The following is an 18769-nucleotide window of genomic DNA, read 5'->3' as shown; positions in this document are numbered from 1 at the left end:
GAGGAAGGTGGGCATTGTTTACGTTAAACTAATGTTTAATGATTTAATTAACTAGGGTAAGGTTAAGACGTATTAATTTTTCATCTTGGTGGATCTTCCGTCTCTCCTCTTGTCTGCTACATTAGAATCCAACAACGTTAAACTTTGTTTATTCAAGAAAAGACTCATCGATTGCGACCTTCAACCTACCAATCATTTCTCCTACTAGACGCCCACAGCCATCATTTGCTATATATTATTTAGGATTTTTTCATATGCGGGACCTACAAAATTGACCCTGTGACGAGTTCAAATGTTTGATGTGTCAATTTCGCATGCGACAAGAAAATCGAGCAGGTATATGGAAGATGATGTGTTTCCAGGTAAGTCAAGACTGCCTATTTTTAATATTTCATTAACTGAAGTACATGTTTTTTGTGATAGTTGCTAACAAAATAAAATTTTGGTGTGGGAAGTTTCTATGGATGATTGAAATCTTATTTATAATAAGTTAAGAGACAGTTTTATATGCTGTTTCCTCTCAAGAATATGCCTACCAAGGTGCATATAAATTATCTTTTGGTGACCAATTTTAAAGAAAGATTCTTCTAGAGTTGCATCCAATCATAACTAGCCAAGTAAAATGAATAATTAAATAAATATAGAAGGTAAGGTTCAAACAAGAATCAATAACTCTTGTAAATCATAAGTTCTATCAATGAAAAAGTTACATTAAAATATATTAAACAGCAGTTGATTTTTATTTAAGTTCTATAATTAACGAAAATGATTCTGTTAAACATTATTATAAAATAAATGATAAAAATGACAAAGCTCTTATGGCAATCAAAGAATTGCTAAAAGGAAGTAAGAATGAGTACACGCTCAAGTACACGAGTGCATGGAAACTATCGGATGGCACATCGAAGGAGATGGTGCAAGAAAAACTATGACAAATACAAGCATCTTTATAAAAGTCATAGAAAAAGAAGAATGATCTCAAAGTAAATCAAGGTAGCAATCTTCGATACCAACAACGAGGACCGATGAAGCAATGGGTGCCACGCATTTCTTCTTGAAATTTCATCGTAGTAAAATGAATAACTAAGAAGCTAATCATGATAATCATAAATTCATAATTGCGAACAACATATATTAAAAGCTTACTAAAGAGAGCATCTTGTTATCATTCAAAAGTCAAGATAAGTTATCTTTGTATTGTAGAACTTTGTTATGTGAACTATACAAAGAAATAGGTATTGATGCTTATACTTGAAAAGCTATAAAGGTTTCTAGCAATACTATGTTCCTTGAATAGTGTTAAATAGAAATTGTGCTACAACTTGTGAACTGCGCAAAGCATGAACAAATGTCACTGAAATATTACAAGTGATACATGCCTGATACTATAAGATAAATCGTATCACATTTGCTAAAAACGACTCATTTCCGAAGAGGTGTGGTAATTTCCGCGGTCGAACCATGCATCAACTGTATAACGTCTACAACTTAAGCCCTTCAAATCTCTGAAAGTCCCTCATTAAAAAACCTAATTATTTTCCTCCAATGGTTTCTAGTCTTCTCTTTCCACAAATCACAATTCTTACACTAAATCCTACTATTATTTGTTGTTAAACCCTAGAGACCTAGAGGAAAATTGTCATATGTAAATAATGATAAGCACAATGAAAATCGTTGCCTCTTTCCTATTCATCTTCACTATATATAATTACAATAATATGTGACTAACTATGGAAATAATATCAACTATAAACATTACAATATGCCACAAATAACTTCTATATAAATCGAGATAGTCTATTACACCCCCGCAGTCGAAGCCGGAGGTGACCGAACGCTAAGACTGGAGCGAAAGTCTTCAAAGAGAGTGCGAGGTAATCCTTTGGTAAAGATGTCCGCAATTTGAAAACGAGTTGGCATATGAAGAATCCGAACACGACCCTGTTGAACCTGTTCACGGACGAAATGAATATCGAGTTCAATGTGTTTGGTTCGTTGATGTTGAACTGGGTTACCCGAAAGATAAATGGCGCTAACATTGTCGCAATAGACAATTGTAGCACGTGATAATGGATGTCGAAGCTCAAGAAGTAGATTGCGCAACCAGCAGATCTCAGCAACAACATTCGCCACCCCGCGATACTCGGCTTCAGCACTAGCCTTGAGACGATGGGTTGGCGTTTGCTCGACCAAGAGAGAAGATTGTTACCGAGATAAACACAGTAGCCCGAAGTAGAACGCCGAGTATCCGGACACCTGGCCCAATCGGCATCCGTATAAGCAACGAGTGAGAGATCTGCATTTTTATTTAAAGCCAGTCCATGATCAGTCGTGCCCTTAATATATCGAACAATTCACCTCAAAGCATCCCAATGATCTATGCAAGGGTCATGCATGTGCATACAGATTTGTTGCATGGCGTATGTTATATCGGGCCGAGTAAAAGTCAAGTATTGAAGTGCCTCGGTGTGACAACTGCCCAATCCGACCCGACCCAGGTACCCGTTTTTGAATCCGATTCTTTTTATGATTTAAAATTTGATTGTTAATCTTTGTAAATTTAACATTAAATAAATTATATATATATTTTTATATTACTTAATAATAATAATAATAATAGTATTAATTTCTTCCCGCCTCCCTCTTTCTTTTTTTTTGTCGCCGTCCCGCCTCTTTCTCTTTCTTGTCGCCGTCCCGCCTCTTTCTCTCTTGTCGCCATCTCGCCCTTTCTCTCTCTTGTTGCCGTCCCGCCCCTCTGCTTAACCCTTACGCCTTGAACCCCTTTTCTCTTAACTCTTTGCTTGTCCTTTGGTTCTTCCCGCCTAAGGATGTCTGCGCAGCTCCACGCGCCAGACTCCTTACAATGAAGCCTGCGTGAAGACCCGCTGTTCCTGCGATACGCGAGACGAACTCTTCTCGCAGCGCGCTAAGAATTGTAATTCTTCTCGCAGCGCGCTAAGAATTGTAATTCTTCTCGCAGCGCGCTAAGAATTGTAGTTCTTCTCGCAGCGCGCTAAGAACGGTAGTTCTTCCCGCGACGCGCTAAGGATTTGTAGTTCTTCCCGCGGCGCGCTAAGGATTGTAGTTCTTCCCGCGACGCGCTAAGATTTGTTCTGTCTGCCTTCGCCCTAGCGCGTGCGCTCGAATCTTCTCGCGCTAGACCTTAAGTCTTTTCTTCAGTTTAGGTCAGCCTGTTTGCTTTTGAAATATCTTATCTTTTGTCTGAGCACTTTAGGTCAGTTCCGACATCTGTCCGAAAAGCCACTTTCGGCGCAGCATGCGCACCAATCCTATTGGTTGACAGATAAAGTGACTGACATAATCTTTTGAAATCTTCTTTTGCATGTCTTGAACAGTGTTTTATCTGGCACCTCCCATGCTTTACCTGTAACCTGTCAGCCTTCCCCATCCCCTGCAGCTGCCACCATATCTTTTGATATCTTTTGCTTTTGTTTTCTTGTGCTTTTGCTTGATTTGATAAGATCTTTTCCTCCTTTTTAGGGATTGTGTTCCCTAGGGTTTTCCTATAAATTAAACTATTTTCTTGTTAACACTACACACACTACACTTAAACACTCTCCAAATCTCTCTCCCTTTGCTCTCTGCCCTAATTCCTCAGCCGCCTCCACTCTCTTGCCTCCGTCTTCTCTTCTGTTCTGCCCAGATCTCGGTAAATAATTAATATATAATTTGTTTAAGTAACTTACATATATTCAAGGCATAAAAACCAATCGTTAAACCAATAACCTTTTATTTATAGGTTAACTTGTGCTTGTTTAAAAGTTGGTTCTTGCATTATCTTTCAACACACCTTTTTCAGGTGAGTAATCTCGTACCTAATCCCTTTTTATTTTTAATGTTTTGGGATGTTCATGTGTTCGTACAAACTTGAGTCTTAAGCATGTTTATAAACTTTTGTCGCGCAAAACCCCATGTGTTATGGACGTAGACTTGGTTGTTTATTTGTATGTGTGGATCATTAACCGTCTTGTCGGCCTATTCCGCAGTTTTCATGGATCCATTAGATGAACACGGGAGAACTATCGTTTATGATTTCTCTTTTGTTTACACTTGCACAGTTTTCTTGTTTTTGTGCTCAATTGGGAGCACGGGTTGAACTATGAGCTATGATCTATTAGGCTTGATCACAATCTGATTACACCCTTGTTGAACACCAGTTATACACATGATGCGCGCAGATATTGTTATCTATTTATATGTATTAAACTTGATTTCTCACCGACACGCAAGTGTTGACGTTTTATTTTAACACATGTTCAAGTTTGCTGTAGCTGTTTCTGGAAGCTAGAGGACACATAGGATGTTTTCTTTTCTTTTGGACCTAGTTTAAAATGTAACAAGACAAGTTTATGTTATTTGAATATTTTGATTTATGTTATGATTTATGTTACTTTACAAATTGTGTTGCGCGTGCGCGGTAAATGTATTTATTAAATATTGACACCCAAATAGTGTCACGAGTAATGAAACAATACGTGGCTCCCCGATGTATAATCCGCCATCGGTCGGGGTGTTACACTCGGCGAGACTTTTGTAAAGTGTCGGATCCTCAAATGGTGCCCCGGCTTAAGACCTGAGTTTCGGCTTCGTATCAACCGGTGTGTCAACCGGTTTGCAATTTTGCATACCTGTGCGTTTAATGATGTCCATAGCATATGACTGTTGAGACAAGAACATAGCGTCCTTTGAGAGAGAGACATGAATCCCCAAGAAATAGTTAACCGAACCAAGATCTTTCATGGCAAATTCTTTGGCAAGAGCATTCATGAGATGCTCACGAAGACCATTAGTGGATGTGACTAAAAGAATGTCATCCACATAAAGCAAAAGATAGGCGGTGTGGTGACCATGATGTAGCGTGAAAAGCGAGTTATCACACGTGCTTTGTTTGAAACCCATAGTGAGAACATAATCTGTGAAGCGTTGGTACCAAGCTCGTGGTGCTTGCTTCAAGCCATATAAAGATTTCTTCAATCGACAAACATGATTCGGGTAAGTTTTGTTGCGAAACCCCAGGGTTGATACATATAGACGGTCTCATGAAGCTTGCCATGCAGAAAGGCATTTGTAACGTCTAGTTGGTGAACCAGCCAAGACTGCGATAAAGCCAAAGTTAACACCGTTCTGATCGTAGCCGGTTTAACAACTGGACTAAAAGTTTCCCCACAATCCACGCCAACTTGTTGTAACCTACCATCACACACCAAACGCGCTTTGTAACGTTCCAAAGAATCGTCCGACTTATATTTATGTTTAAATAACCACATGCTACGAATTACATTCATGGTGGGGTGCCTTGGGACTAATTCCCAAGTCTCATTTTTAATAAGGACATTGAACTCGTTAGTCATGGCAGTGTACCATTCCAGTGTGGACAAGGCATGGATAGGGTTTTTTGGGATTGGAACGGGACAGGTGGCCTGAAGGTTAAATAGGCGTATGGGTTTCGAAATATCGTCCATTGCTCGAGTACGTATAGTGCGGGTGGGTTGTGTGAGTGGTTGGGATGGAACAGGAATAGTTGGTAGGTTAGGTGAGGTTGATAAAGGTGGGATAGGACTATGTTGGTGGTTTGTAGGCTGGTGTGGAGAGTGGGCCGAAGATGATGGTGAAAGTGGGCCGGGTATATGTGGAGGAGTAGATGTTTGGGTTGTAGAATGTGAGTTAGTAGGTTGTGATTGTGACGTGGGATTTGGGCTGGTGGTTTGGGAAAGTGGAACCGTGGGGTGGGATGTAATTGGTGATGTTGTAGATGAAACGGATATATTTGGCCAGTCAATGTTGTAAAAGTCGTTAGGCGGTCGACTGGGGAGTTGCGAGTACTCGGGAGTAGTCGGGGATTACTCGGAAAATACCTAAGGAGTACTCGGCATAGGCGGGGAGTACTCGATCTAGGCGAGGAGTAATCGGCCGCCTACTCGGGAGTTTTACAACATTGTGGCCAGTAGATAGGATTTAAATGATTATTGAGAAATTCATAGGTAGGTAGAGGGGATATTGTGGAGGCATAGGGAAAGATGGTTTCGTCAAACACGACATGTCGTGAAATGATGATTTGAAGAGTTTGGAGATTGAGGCATTTATAGCCTCGGTGGTTGGGGGTAGCCAAGAAAAATACATGGAGTTGAGCGAGGAGCTAGTTTATGAATAGTGGTGGCGGGAAAGAGGAGGTAACACAAGCATCTGAAGACCCGAAGGTGATCGTAAGCGGGAGATTGATTATAAAGAAGATGAGTTGGTGTTTTATATTTGTAAAGTTTGTTTGGCAAGAAGTTCAGAATATAAGTGGCTATTTCTAAAGCATGATGCAATAGGTTGGGAGATAGAGATGAGTGAGCTGGGAGGGTTCGGATAAGATTATTTATGGAGCGAATTTTTCGTTCCGCCTTGCCATTTTGGGACAACGTGTGTGGACAAGATAGGCGGAAGAACATTCCATTTTGGACGCAAAACTGTCGAAAATTGTGATTTATGTATTCGGTACCATTATCACATTGCAGGTTTTTAATTTTACGTTCAAATTGAGTTTCAATAATTTTATAGAATTTATTGAACGTGTCAAATACTTGAGATTTATGCGCGAGCGGGTATGTCCACAAAAAATTTGTATAATCACCCAAGAAAAGTATATAATAACGATGCCCGACTGTGCTAATAATAGGTGAAGTCCATAGATCACTATGAACTATGTCAAAGGGAAAATGCGTGCAAGAAGTAGAATCATAAAACGGTAGACGAACACTTTTACCAAACACACAAGATTGACAAATGTTTGTATTATTTTTAACATAAGAAACGGAATTTGAGTTTTTCAATTTATTCAATAAATCGTGTCCGGGGTGATCGAGACGACGATGCCAAATGTCTTGTGATATAGCAGCAAAACTTGATGGGTTTTTGAGGCCTGAGAGCATGGACGAGATTAGATGATAACGATCACCGCTGCTGTTGCACCAGAGAATAGGAATCCGAGTCTTGTAATCCTTCATAAGAAAACCAAACGGATCAAATTCAATTGAAATCCAGTTATCAATAGTTAGGCGACGAACAGATATAACGTTTTGGATTAATTTTGGTGCATATAAGACATTATTTAGTTTGAGGGGAGGAAAAGGTTTGGGTAAGGTTTGATTACCGTATCCGGCAACCGGAATGGTCGTGCCATTGCCAACGATAATATTATGAGAAATGCCATTATTAAAAAAAGATTGGAAATTACCCGGGTTGTTTGTCATATGTTGAGTAGCTCCGGTGTCTATGGCCCAACTGTCCGGAGGGTTGAGAGACATAGTGTATAAAGCTTGTTCGATGTTTGTCGGTGCGTATGCCGTATAATGGGCCTGGTTGGGCCGAGGCCCAAGGATGCCATTTGCTGAAGAAGCTTGCTGGGAATTCACGGTTGGATTGGGGCAAGGGGGAGTGGGCTAGGTAGATTGGTTTGTACTTGGGCCTTGAGTTTGGTGTTGCCAAGAATATGGACCAGATTGAGCCCATGGTGTATTGTAGGTATGCAGTTGCATGTTTGGAGGCCACGAATAGCCAAAAGATGGCTTATTGGAGTTGTAGTTGTATCCAGATCCGCGTCCCCGACCCCCAGATCCTCGGCTTCGCCCACGCCCACGCCCGCCTGTCCCGCGCCCACGGTAAAGGTCGGTAGAATGGGTGTTGTAATCAGGTGCGGGTGGCTGTGGTTTGTTGGTGGAGGCGTGTAAAGCAGCCCCCGCCGCAGTAGCCGCCGCCATAGCCGTGGCGACTTTTGTAGTTTCTTCTAAAATTAATTGAGAGCGAGCCTCGTAGAACGTGGGTAAAGGTTTGGTGTGTTTAAGAACGGTGGCTAGTGGTGCATAGGCCTCATTGAGACCCGTAATGAGTTGCATCACCAAATCAACATCGGATATCGGCTTCCCCACGTTTGCTAGTTGATCGGATAAGCTCTTCAGTTCTTGGCAGTAGGCGGAGGCATTAGTGAAATTGTCTAGGCGGGTATTACTAAGTTTCCTATTGAGTTGAAGAGCCCGGGTAACTTGATTATCATGAAAAATGCTCGTTAAGGTTTCCTACGCGGCACAAGCAGTGGTGTTGGGCTTCATAATGGTATGTACTAGGTCATTGGAAATAGTTCCATAGATCCATTGTAAGACAATGGAGTCCAAGCGTTCCCATTCGTCAACGTCATAGGGTCCAGGCTGTGGTTTGTCGTGTCGGGAATGATTCGTGGAAAAAGATGATCATACACAAGGAAGGCTTTGCATTGTATCTTGAATAATTCTGACCATGAAGACAAGTGTGCCGATTCCATCTCAAGGGTTATTGGGATGAAAGTTTTGATATTGGAGACTGTTATTGCCGGATGGATTTTAGATTCCATCGTTAATGAGTGACGGTAGGAGGAGATGAAAGGGAGAATGAAGGTAGAGGGTGGTGGCGGGAGAAGGAGGGCCGGCCAGAAAAGAGTTTATAAGGAGGATTAGGGTTTGGCTCGTGATACCATGTAAATAATGATAATCACAATGAAAATCGTTGCCTCTTTCCCATTCATCTTCACTATATATAATTACAATAATATGTGACTAACTATGGAAATAATATCAACTATAAACATTACAATATATCACAAATAACTTCTATATAAATCGAGATAGTCTATCATCATCTTATATTCAATATTCTTATTTAGTTATTTATCATAAAAATTCTCTCCATTAATCAAAGTATCAAACGTAGCAGCATTGGACTTAACATCTTATCATGGTCTACACCTTACCGGTAATATTCATCTATTATTCTTGATTACACACTTGTCTAGGCTTTGTAATTCAAAACTTTCCACTCACTTAATGCATTTCATTAAAATTGAGTTCATGTGCGATAATAACCTGCGTTCAAGTGTGATGAGATCTTATGGAATGGTTGATAATTTCGATATGAAATGAACCTCACATGGAACTAAACTATTATGTCAAAAATAAGAAATATTTACATTTAGTGGATGATGGATGGAGCAAACGAGTTGAATTGATACGGTGATATCTTAATGTAAAACTTAGTCGGTGTGTAACAAGGCATCATAGGGGTGGATAAAGCTTCTACGCCACCCCTGAGGCATTATAGTAGCGTGAAGTGGCATGAACATTTTACAATAACGTCCTATGTGGTTTGAAGTGGTAATGATTGAAAAGACATCATCCATTGCGCATGTTTTTGACTAAAAAAATGATAATTATGTGATAGAAAATGCCCTTAATATACATTAAGACCCCTAGTTGTGGGCGTGGAAGGAGTCCGACAAAGTGAGGTGGCCGGCTTTAAAGCCCGGCACGCCGTGGGGCGACAAAGTTAAATTTGGTACACGTTACTGGGCGGTGATTGTGAGAAAGGTGGGGCTAGCAATGATGACAACGATCACTTGAGATTAATAAATAAAAATAATAATTTTGAAAATTATTTATATTTAGAGAGAAAGGTTCAAAAGGAAGCTTAAAAATATGAAGGATAGCTTTATTTGAATTTTAGTTTAAGTAGTTTTATGTTTTTATTGGTTTTTTTATTATTATTTTAGTTTAAGTAGTTTTATGTTTTTATTTACTTTTTATTGCATTGTTAAAATTTTATAAAATTTAAAATATAATTTAAGCTAGCATGGTAATGACCAACGTGGCTTTAAATCACAACGGGGTTTTAAGGGAATTGGACTTAAAGTCTCACTGCTTACATGACAGTGACATGATGTTTTAACTTTGTCTTTAAAGCCCATTCACAAATCAGCCTAACCATTAAGCATGACCTTTATGTATATCAAAATTTCAAGTCACACCTCCATATAAACAACAATATATTTATTTTTCGTCTATCATATATGATATAATTTACATAAAATAGTAATATACTTAAATTCAAAATTTTTAGGCAAAATTACAAAGATCGTCCTCTATGTATGTCATTTATTTTCAAAATTGATATGATTTGTACTTTACGCATCTAAATGCTACATTGTATGTCATTTGGTCCTAACCCACTTAATTTTTTCGTTAACTCAGGTTATGTGAGAGCAAATCGGTCATTCTACACATTTATTTGAAAAACAAACAAGTTGAACAGATATCCTAGTTTAATATTAAAATTTTTGAAATCAAAATGTAAAACTTATACATATCAAAATAAAGTTATAAATCACGACTCGTCCCTTCAGCTTCATGTAAACAGGTAATATGTTTTTTATCGGTTAAATGTTACACCCTTTAAGGAATGAATTATTCTATTACATCAAAACAGGAATGGCATAAACAAGTAGTATGTTTAGATGATATATATTTATATGTTAACATTTACGTCTAAGCTTGTGCTTAGGGTGTTGTACCTACGATTGTGATGTATGTACCTTGGGTTCTTCATTTTGGTTATATGCCGTATTGACAAGTGTCCTTGCCTGTTCCTATGTGTCATTTTTCCGTTTAGTCTACAAGTTGTGGTTCCTTTCACTTTCATCACTCTCTGCAGCTCTACAACCTTCTCTTATTTCTCTTTAATTAGACTTTCTTTCTCGCCTTCCATGTTTTCATCTCTATTATCGATTCTTAGGTAAAGTCACCTTCTGTTTTTCATAATTCCAAGGATGCAGAAGGGCAAATACGTAAGTTAAGCTGACATTTTGTGTTATTTAACCCGTTTCATGTATTGCTTTGACCTGTGTGACCAAGACTAAAATTGCAAGTGTACATACTATTCTTATGTTGGATTTGGTGCATTGATGCTTACAATTTGCTTTAGTTATATATCACACACATGTATAAATTAAGGAGGTTAAACAATACACATCATTTTTACTTTTGTGAGTTAAACTGTGCATTTTGTTTTGACATATATGGGCTTTACAAGATGAATCGAATGTATAGTTGGAGAGAAGACTAACCGAGCCAGCATTCGGATACCGAGTAAAAAGTGGCAACTATTTATATGGGTCATAGTTGGATTGACCCAAAATATTAACAACTTTGTATTTTGATTCAGGTAAAGAACTTTGTACATACATTAAGGTCTTTAAATGTGCGCGCGTGTCAATTGTTAGTTTTACATAAAATAGTAACATAGTTAAATAATATTTTGGTTAAAAAACATACATGATCCAAGTAATAAATTCAAAAACATTATTTAAAATAAACTTGGTGTGTTCTTTCCGATACGATGTAGTGGTAGAAAACACGAGTTTCTTAATGGAGATCCAAATTCAATCCCCATTACAGCACTTTGAGGGGGACATGAGTGGCCCAATAAAGTAACAAATTTTGGTCATGAGGGCATCCGGGTTTTACCACCAGTGAGCCTTCATGCGGGTAGGGTTTCCCCGGAATGGAGATAATTTAGAGGCGCTTAAGGACTCCGTACGGCTAAGTTAGGCTAGCTGACGATGACATTTTACCATTGGTCACTCCGTACATATTATCTTTCAAAAAGCAATAAACTTTATACATCATTATCATTATTTAATCTATTTATCTATTTCAACCCTTTTTAATGCCATTCATTTGAAAGAAAAAAAAAAAAGAATTTGTGTTGCGTGACCGTGTTTTGGAAATATATAAGTTTCTTCGAAATTTCCAACAAAAGAAAAAAAAAATCTTCGAAAGCTATACATACATACATATACATACATAACATACCCAGACCTGTAGATCGGCTCTGGTAGTTGGATCAAACAAATAATTATTATCCACCGTCACCGGCAGGCACTCTTCTTCTCAGACGTTATCAAACACAAACACAGACACACGCGAGTATTATATCAACTTCTGCCGGTAATTGTTAGCTTGCTTTTACAATTTTGACCTACTTGTTTTCATCACTTTATTTTTATTAGTCAATTATTAGTTTTACTCCATAAATTTGAAGTTTTGTTATACCTAATCAATCAAAGGTTTCAGTTTAACTCCATTAGGCCTTCAATTCATAGCTTAATTCAGTTCAATTCAATTATACAGAAAATTGATATGCCAGAAGTTAGGGTTCTTAACGGATTCATATAGCTATCTCCAATCGTATTACAATAATTTAGGATTAGTCTATTAACTTGCAATTGTGTATTAAAGTGGCTTAATAATTGCTTTTCCTGCACCGAGTAATTTAGGATCAGGAATATTTTATGGCTTATTTGACAAGTGTTTTTCTTGTTTAGCTGTAAATATGTGTATACAACTTTTCTTTTTAATCTGTTTTACGGAATAATATTACATCGCCGATATTATTATAAAACTAGATTACGGTTTTCGTAGGTGAGAATAAAAATGGACATGGAACAAGAGTCAGAGTGGAATGCAGCACAGAGTATTTCAATAAGTGAAGATCTGTTGGCTGCTGCTAAACGTCAACTGCAGTTTCTTGAAGCGGTAGATAGAAACCGTTGGCTTTATCAAGGCCAGGCCTTACAATGGGCAATCTATAGGTAAATCAACAAGTTATGCGGTTTTGATGCGTAAAATGTTTATTGCCTGTGATCTTCTCTTTAGGTAATGTTATAATTTTGGTAAACTCAATTTTGAGGTACAATGCGTGCTGGCTTCCGTTGCTTGCTAAACATTCGGAGTCTCGGATCACTGAAGGACCGTTAGTGGTTCCTCTTGATTGTGAATGGGTTTGGCATTGTCACAGACTCAATCCAGTATGATTCTTATTAACTGAAAATGTTTCTGATTCCAGTACATGTTATTCGTGACTCTATGCTTTTGGAGCCTAAAAGCAATTCGTTCATGGTATCTTTATCAGGTTAGATACAAGTCTGATTGTGAAGAGTTTTATGAAAAGATTCTTGACAACCGTAACGTTGTGTCTTCCGTTCAAGGAATATCGAGACGGGAAACGGAAGAAATATGGAACAAATTATACCCTAATGAGCCCTATGACTTTGACATGACGCGTGCTTTATCAACGAAGTTTTCTGAAGATATGTATAAAAATCAAAGCTTTTCAAAGTATGATTTCACTTTGGCTATTGAGAGACAAAGCCCGTTCTTTTATCAGGTAATCATGAGTCCTTAACATGCTTTATTTGTATTATTTGGAGGCTAATTTATGCAATTTGTTTGTTAATGATTAAGGTATCCAGACCTCATGTGAAGAGTGATCTGTTTCTCAAAGCAGCTGTTGCAAGATACAAAGGCTTTTTGCATCTCATTAGGAGAAACAGGGAGCGATCCTTAAAACGGTTTTGTGTTCCAACTTATGATATTGATCTGATGTGGCATACTCACCAGTTACACCCTGCTTCCTACTGCAAAGACCTTACAGAATTAATTGGGAAGGTTCTAGAACATGATGACACAGATCAAAACCGAGCAAAAGGTCAGAAACTGGACACGGGATTTTCTGAAACTACCAAACAGTGGGAGGAAACTTTTGGTTCAAGATATTGGAGGGCAGGTGCAATGTATAGAGGCACCGCTCCGTCTCCTGTAACTACCACTCCTTGCATACCAGATATTGCCATTAGTAAATCTGATTCGGTTAGTGGGCTTGAGAGGTTGATTGATGGCTCTAAAATATGTTACATTGAGGTATTTCTTTGTTTCTCATTGGAAGATTCAACTTTGTTAGATGTATCAATATGGACGGTCTGTTTACAGGCCAAAATAGGGCCATAAATGGATATGGCTGGGTCGGAGGGACTGTCCTGCTAACATTTTTTTTTCTTTTGAAATTATAATTTATAACAAAAATATATTGAATACATTTTAAAGGTGTATTATTTATTACTAGAAGTAATGAAGAGCAGCATTATAAGTTTTAAAACTAATTACAATTTAGATTTAATGGGTCTAAATTTAATATTTTATTACAAATAAGTATATGATTAATTTGTCACTAGTAACCATACATACATACTTAAAAACCTATTTTTTTATAATTGTTAAGTGTGTCAACATGACTTGATTAAAGCGCCAAGATATTTAGCACTGTTTTGCAGTAGCTAACGCCGTTGTATTGGTTTCTCCAAATAAACAAAAAGTATTAACTGAAGGGTGAATCTATTTGCACCAACATTTTGCCTATTTATATCTAGTGATGTGACTGTAGTTAATATACATTTATGTTTTTACCCTTTAACTTCTGTTTTAATATATAATGTTTTATAAAAAAAACCATATGTGGTGGTGATATGCTTATTTTTATCTACGTATTAGTGTTAACATGATTGAAAATAAAAACGGAGCCGTATCAAATAAAATTTTTGTCGGTTAGTATATTTGATACGGTTCCGTTTTTTTAAAAAACTTAACACTAAAAGTAGATAAAAATAAACATATCTCAACAACATATTCTGTTTTTTCATAAAACATTATATATTAAAAGTTATAAAACAAAAGTAAAAGTTACATATTAACTAAAGTCACATACCTTGGTGCAATAAGCAAAAAAACTTGGTGTAAATTGTAGGATCCTTAACAAAAAATCCCAAGTGGACCAAATTTTGCTTATTTGGGCCAAAATCACGCCTTCTTGTTTCTATTATGTAACTTTGAGGTACATTTGTTATTTGATGTGCTTTATGGTAGCTTCTATGCTATAAATTATTTATCTCTTCTGTTACTTCCAATCTTCCATATTAGATGAACATTCTTCTTATTGATGTTTAATAACAGAATTTTCTTTTTCTACTTGAGAAAACATTCAAGCTTTAAGCTCTTCTTCTCTGATCCACTCACACGTCTGTTGCTTAATACTAGAGTTGGCCTAAACTGTGTTAATTTTACAGGCCCTTTTGGAGTTTGTAGAAATTAAGAACCTACCAGAGAATCATAAGGGAAAAGTCAATACCTTGTTTAGCAAGGAACAACCAGATGGAATATTCAATGTGAAAAGGAAACTCAACATCGAATCTGAGTCGGGCCAGAAACAGGTTGCCGTATTTCAATGTCAACCTACTGGATATTTGGTATTTGAACTCGTGTCGCAGGCAACAAAGGTCAAAACTATCGGTTCTTGCTATATTTCTATGGAAGAGTTTTTTGGCCCTATTCATAAACTCTCGGTGGAAAAATGGTTGGATTTGGCTCCTAGTTCAGATACTGTTACCTCTGAACCAATCAGACTGCGAGTTGCAGTTTCGTGTACCGTGCCAATTCCCGCACCACATGTGGTTCAGATGTTACAAACGTCCCGTCCTATAACAAAATCTTGCTTTTTACCACTTCCAAGTATGCTGCGGTTGACCAAGAGTTGGAGTTATGTTATAGATGCAGCTGGCGATGAGATTATTAGACTTCGAATGAGGTATTTATTATGATATTGTTTTTAACTATAATGTTTGGCATAAACCTGTTTTTGTGAAAATCAACTTTAGGTTGGGATAGGGGTGTGTATGAAACCGAAAAAACAGAACCCAAACAAAAACCCAGGATTTCGTGTTATTTTTTTGTAAAAACCAAATTTTCGGTTCGGTTTTGGTTTTGTATGTACTTACAACCAAAAAACTGAACCAAATTTATGTGTTTTCATTATTTATTTTGGATATTAAGTAATTTATAAGAATCTAATAAATAATGTTATGTGTTAACCAAATATTTTAGCCCAAATGTATATCATTAACGAAAAAAGAAAAAAAGATTTAGGCCTAAATTCGTTATTTTTGACCAATTTATTTTTCGGACAAAAACTTTCAAAGCCAAAATGGTAAAATCGAAACTGGGTGGCTTTTCAAAATCTTAAAAACCGGAATTTTGGTTTGAGCCCAAAATTTACCCATGCGCGCCCCCAGTTTGGGTAATAGGTCAACATGTGTTGGGTGGACGGTTGACCAACTAACAAATTATTTCTATAAATAAATGATGCGCTAGTTTATGATTACAGAAACAATCTTATTACAGTAATGATCTAATTCTTCGTATAAAATGATTTAAGAGGCTTTTTCTACGTGTTCAACCAATTTGACCCGTTCTCTTTTGTATTCGAGTAATCAAAAGAGAAAACAAAACTCAAATCGGCTCGCTCATATAAATGGGCCAAAATCTAGGCTAGAAAGATACTATTAATATCTGTTTATACTGCTTTTCATTTAATGTTTTAATTTTCGTGACACTATTATATGCTTGAAAATACATGAAAAAATCTAATTTACTTTGGTTGACAGGGGGTTGAAAAGAACAAAAAGTACAGACAATAACTCTACTAAAGAGATGCTAGGGCTCACAACAGCAGGAGAAACGATCATTGTTGGTCAACGTATAGGGCAAGAGTGGTCTTTACTGGATTCCTTATGGTCCCTTAAGCCCGAGAACAGCAACAATAAAGATTCCGTCTTCCTGCTCACGGGCCCACACATGGTGAGCATTGCTTGTGTTAATCAATCATATCTACATTTACATATCTTACAACTATTTTTTATTATTATTATTATTATTATTATTATTATTATTATTATTATTATTATTATTATTATTATTATTATGTTGCAAGGTTAAACTCATTACTGGTAGAAAGCTAGATTATGAACCAAAACACATTCATAAGCAAACAGACGAACACAATTTCATGACAGCGGTCGAGTTCTCGGCTGAACATCCATATGGGAAAGCAGTAGGACTGATTGACCTCAAGTCTGGACTTTTAACGGTACGTTTCGCCCTTTCAGTTTTTGATTATTTTAAGATTTGTGGACTTGCTAATAATCATTACATGCTCTGTTTCTGTTTTCTCAGTTACAAGAAGATTGGTTTGCATTTATTGGAATACTTTCAGCTTTTATAGCATCAAAACATTTACACAAAGGAAGAATATAATTAGATTGGTTTTAAGGTTGTATAGTCGTTTAACTTTTTCTTTGCATGTTGTTCATAGTTTTCTTTTTTCCAATAGACGACTCACAGGTTCCATCGAGATTACTTCTCAATACGATTTCTTTACTAATAAACAGGGGTTTTTGAAATATGTAAGCATTTGATGATTTGAAAATGTAAAGTTTGTGTGCTTGTTGCAGAATATATATATATAATATTTATGTCTAAAGATGATAATGCATTAGTATTTTGTTTACAGTTTTATTTCCAAAGAATATCATGGGTTGATTTGTTGTCAAAGGGAGTTGGGATTGTTTCATTCATAGTTGTCAAGATCTCAGTTTTGATTTCCAGTAAAGCGTGGAACTAATAGGAACTAATCGAAAGGATTAGATAATAGAAAACACGTAAGCGAAAAGAACGAAATGAGTAATACTACTTATAGCGGTTACTGGATAGAAACTGCACACTGACCCACTGCTCCGTAGATGAACCTTAGCAGGGTTTCTATCATTACTTCTGTCCCAGTAATAAGACTTGTCCTTAAGTTGAAACAAAGGGAACTAAACTATGCGGAAACTGAGACATAATTCTCTTAAGTAGCTTCTTCAGCTAGTCGATTACCACCAAGATTCCAGTAATTTCAGCACTAAGTGCCCAGCTTTGGTAACCAATTGGTGATTGAGTACCGAGTTGGGTTTCAAGTCAATCTCACAGTTGTTGGTGATCGGCTAATGGGCGCGGGCAGTGGGCAGGGTTGAGCATGGAAACTGGCCTTAGGGGCTAACTCAAGCTTATCAGCATAAGGGATAAGAGGAGGGCCATGCCCATAAGCGGCTTTTTGCATCTCATTAGGAGAAACCGAGAGCGATCCATAAAACACTTCGTGTTTCAATTTATGATGTTGATCTGATATTCCAACCTTTAGATCTATGTTTTTTTACGATACAACATGCCTTTGTCGTCTAAAGTTTAGTCTCAATATCATCACCTCCAGGTCGTGTTTCACTGTTTCGTCAAGCTCAACATGCGGTTTGGACTTTGGACTTCTTGTAATCTTACAGTTTAGAGCCAAATTGTAAGGCCCCGAACCCGGTGACCCTACTTTAGCGTCGGATTTACTCATAAACACAGTTCTTCAAATCAGAGTTTATTAAAACTTTTCGCGGAATATAAAACATCAATCATTTGTTACAAAACATTAAATCTTTTATTTGATACCATAACACAAAACTTTATATTTAAAACATCTTTACTTCTTTCTTCAGATGCCAGCCGTTCAATCCATGCCGTGTGTCATCCTCATGCTAACTCTATAATCAGCTCACCTGCGTGCATACTAAAAGTCAGCTACGCTGAGTGAGTTCTAGTTAATCGAACGCCATACAATACATACACATACATACATATCTGTAGATACATATCCATACTTCACTAGTTACCCTTCTGTTCTACATACATACTTGCTACCATACATACATACATATCTACAATCACTAACCTCAGTCTACCGAGAGTACGTTCATAGTTCACCGTCTATACCTGTACTCAAGGTCGTGAACACGTACAAGGTTCGCAGTCCTTACCTATGTTCACCATTTATGGTACGTACAAGGATCGCGGTCCTTCCCTATACCATAGTACATCCACAACACGTACAAGGTTCACAGTCCTTCCCTATGTTGCAACCTAATTCATAGCACGTACGAGGTTCGCAGTCCTCCCCTATGCTACAAAATCAGCACGTATAAGGTTCACAGTCCTTTCCTATGCTGAAATACATCCACAACACGTACAAGGTTCGCAGTCATTCCCTATGTTGCAACCTAATTCATAGCACGTACGAGGTTCGCAGTCCTCCCCTATGCTACAAATACAGCACGTATAAGGTTCACAGTCCTTTCCTATGCTGACGCCTATCTACATTACGTATAAGGTTCGCAGTCCTTATCAACGTTTACATATATCATCTACTTCACGTATAA

At 37.4% G+C, this 18769-nt stretch overlaps 1 protein-coding gene across 1 annotated transcript; it reads left to right on the top strand.

Moving 5' to 3' along the window:
* The first annotated feature begins 12270 nt into the window (after window positions 1-12270).
* On the top strand, window positions 12271-16904 carry LOC143591178 (glycine-rich domain-containing protein 1-like). Its single transcript, XM_077071469.1, has 8 exons — window positions 12271-12457; window positions 12556-12673; window positions 12778-13032; window positions 13110-13565; window positions 14765-15282; window positions 16139-16331; window positions 16465-16620; window positions 16707-16904. Exons 1-8 carry the CDS (start codon window positions 12300-12302, stop codon window positions 16785-16787), a joined length of 1935 nt encoding a protein of 644 aa, XP_076927584.1. The 5' UTR covers window positions 12271-12299; the 3' UTR covers window positions 16788-16904.
* The last annotated feature ends 1865 nt before the right edge of the window (window positions 16905-18769 follow it).

This window comes from Bidens hawaiensis, unplaced genomic scaffold (assembly GCF_021521415.1).
Source record: "Bidens hawaiensis isolate Kalapana, Puna unplaced genomic scaffold, B.hawaiensis_p1.1 tig00039442_1, whole genome shotgun sequence".
In the NCBI taxonomy this organism is placed as follows: domain Eukaryota; kingdom Viridiplantae; phylum Streptophyta; class Magnoliopsida; order Asterales; family Asteraceae; genus Bidens; species Bidens hawaiensis.
This window is presented reverse-complemented; position numbering and strand designations above follow the sequence as displayed.

What these genes read in the sequence shown, in the direction of transcription:
- LOC143591178 (XM_077071469.1), top strand. Translation starts at nt 12,300, where the DNA reads ATGGACATGGAACAAGAGTCAGAGTGGAATGCAGCACAGAGTATTTCA. An exon ending in AAAGCCCGTTCTTTTATCAG is followed by an intron (nt 13,033 to 13,109) that starts GTAATCATGAGT and finishes TTAATGATTAAG; the next exon opens with GTATCCAGACCTCATGTGAA. An exon ending in TCAAGTCTGGACTTTTAACG is followed by an intron (nt 16,621 to 16,706) that starts GTACGTTTCGCC and finishes CTGTTTTCTCAG; the next exon opens with TTACAAGAAGATTGGTTTGC.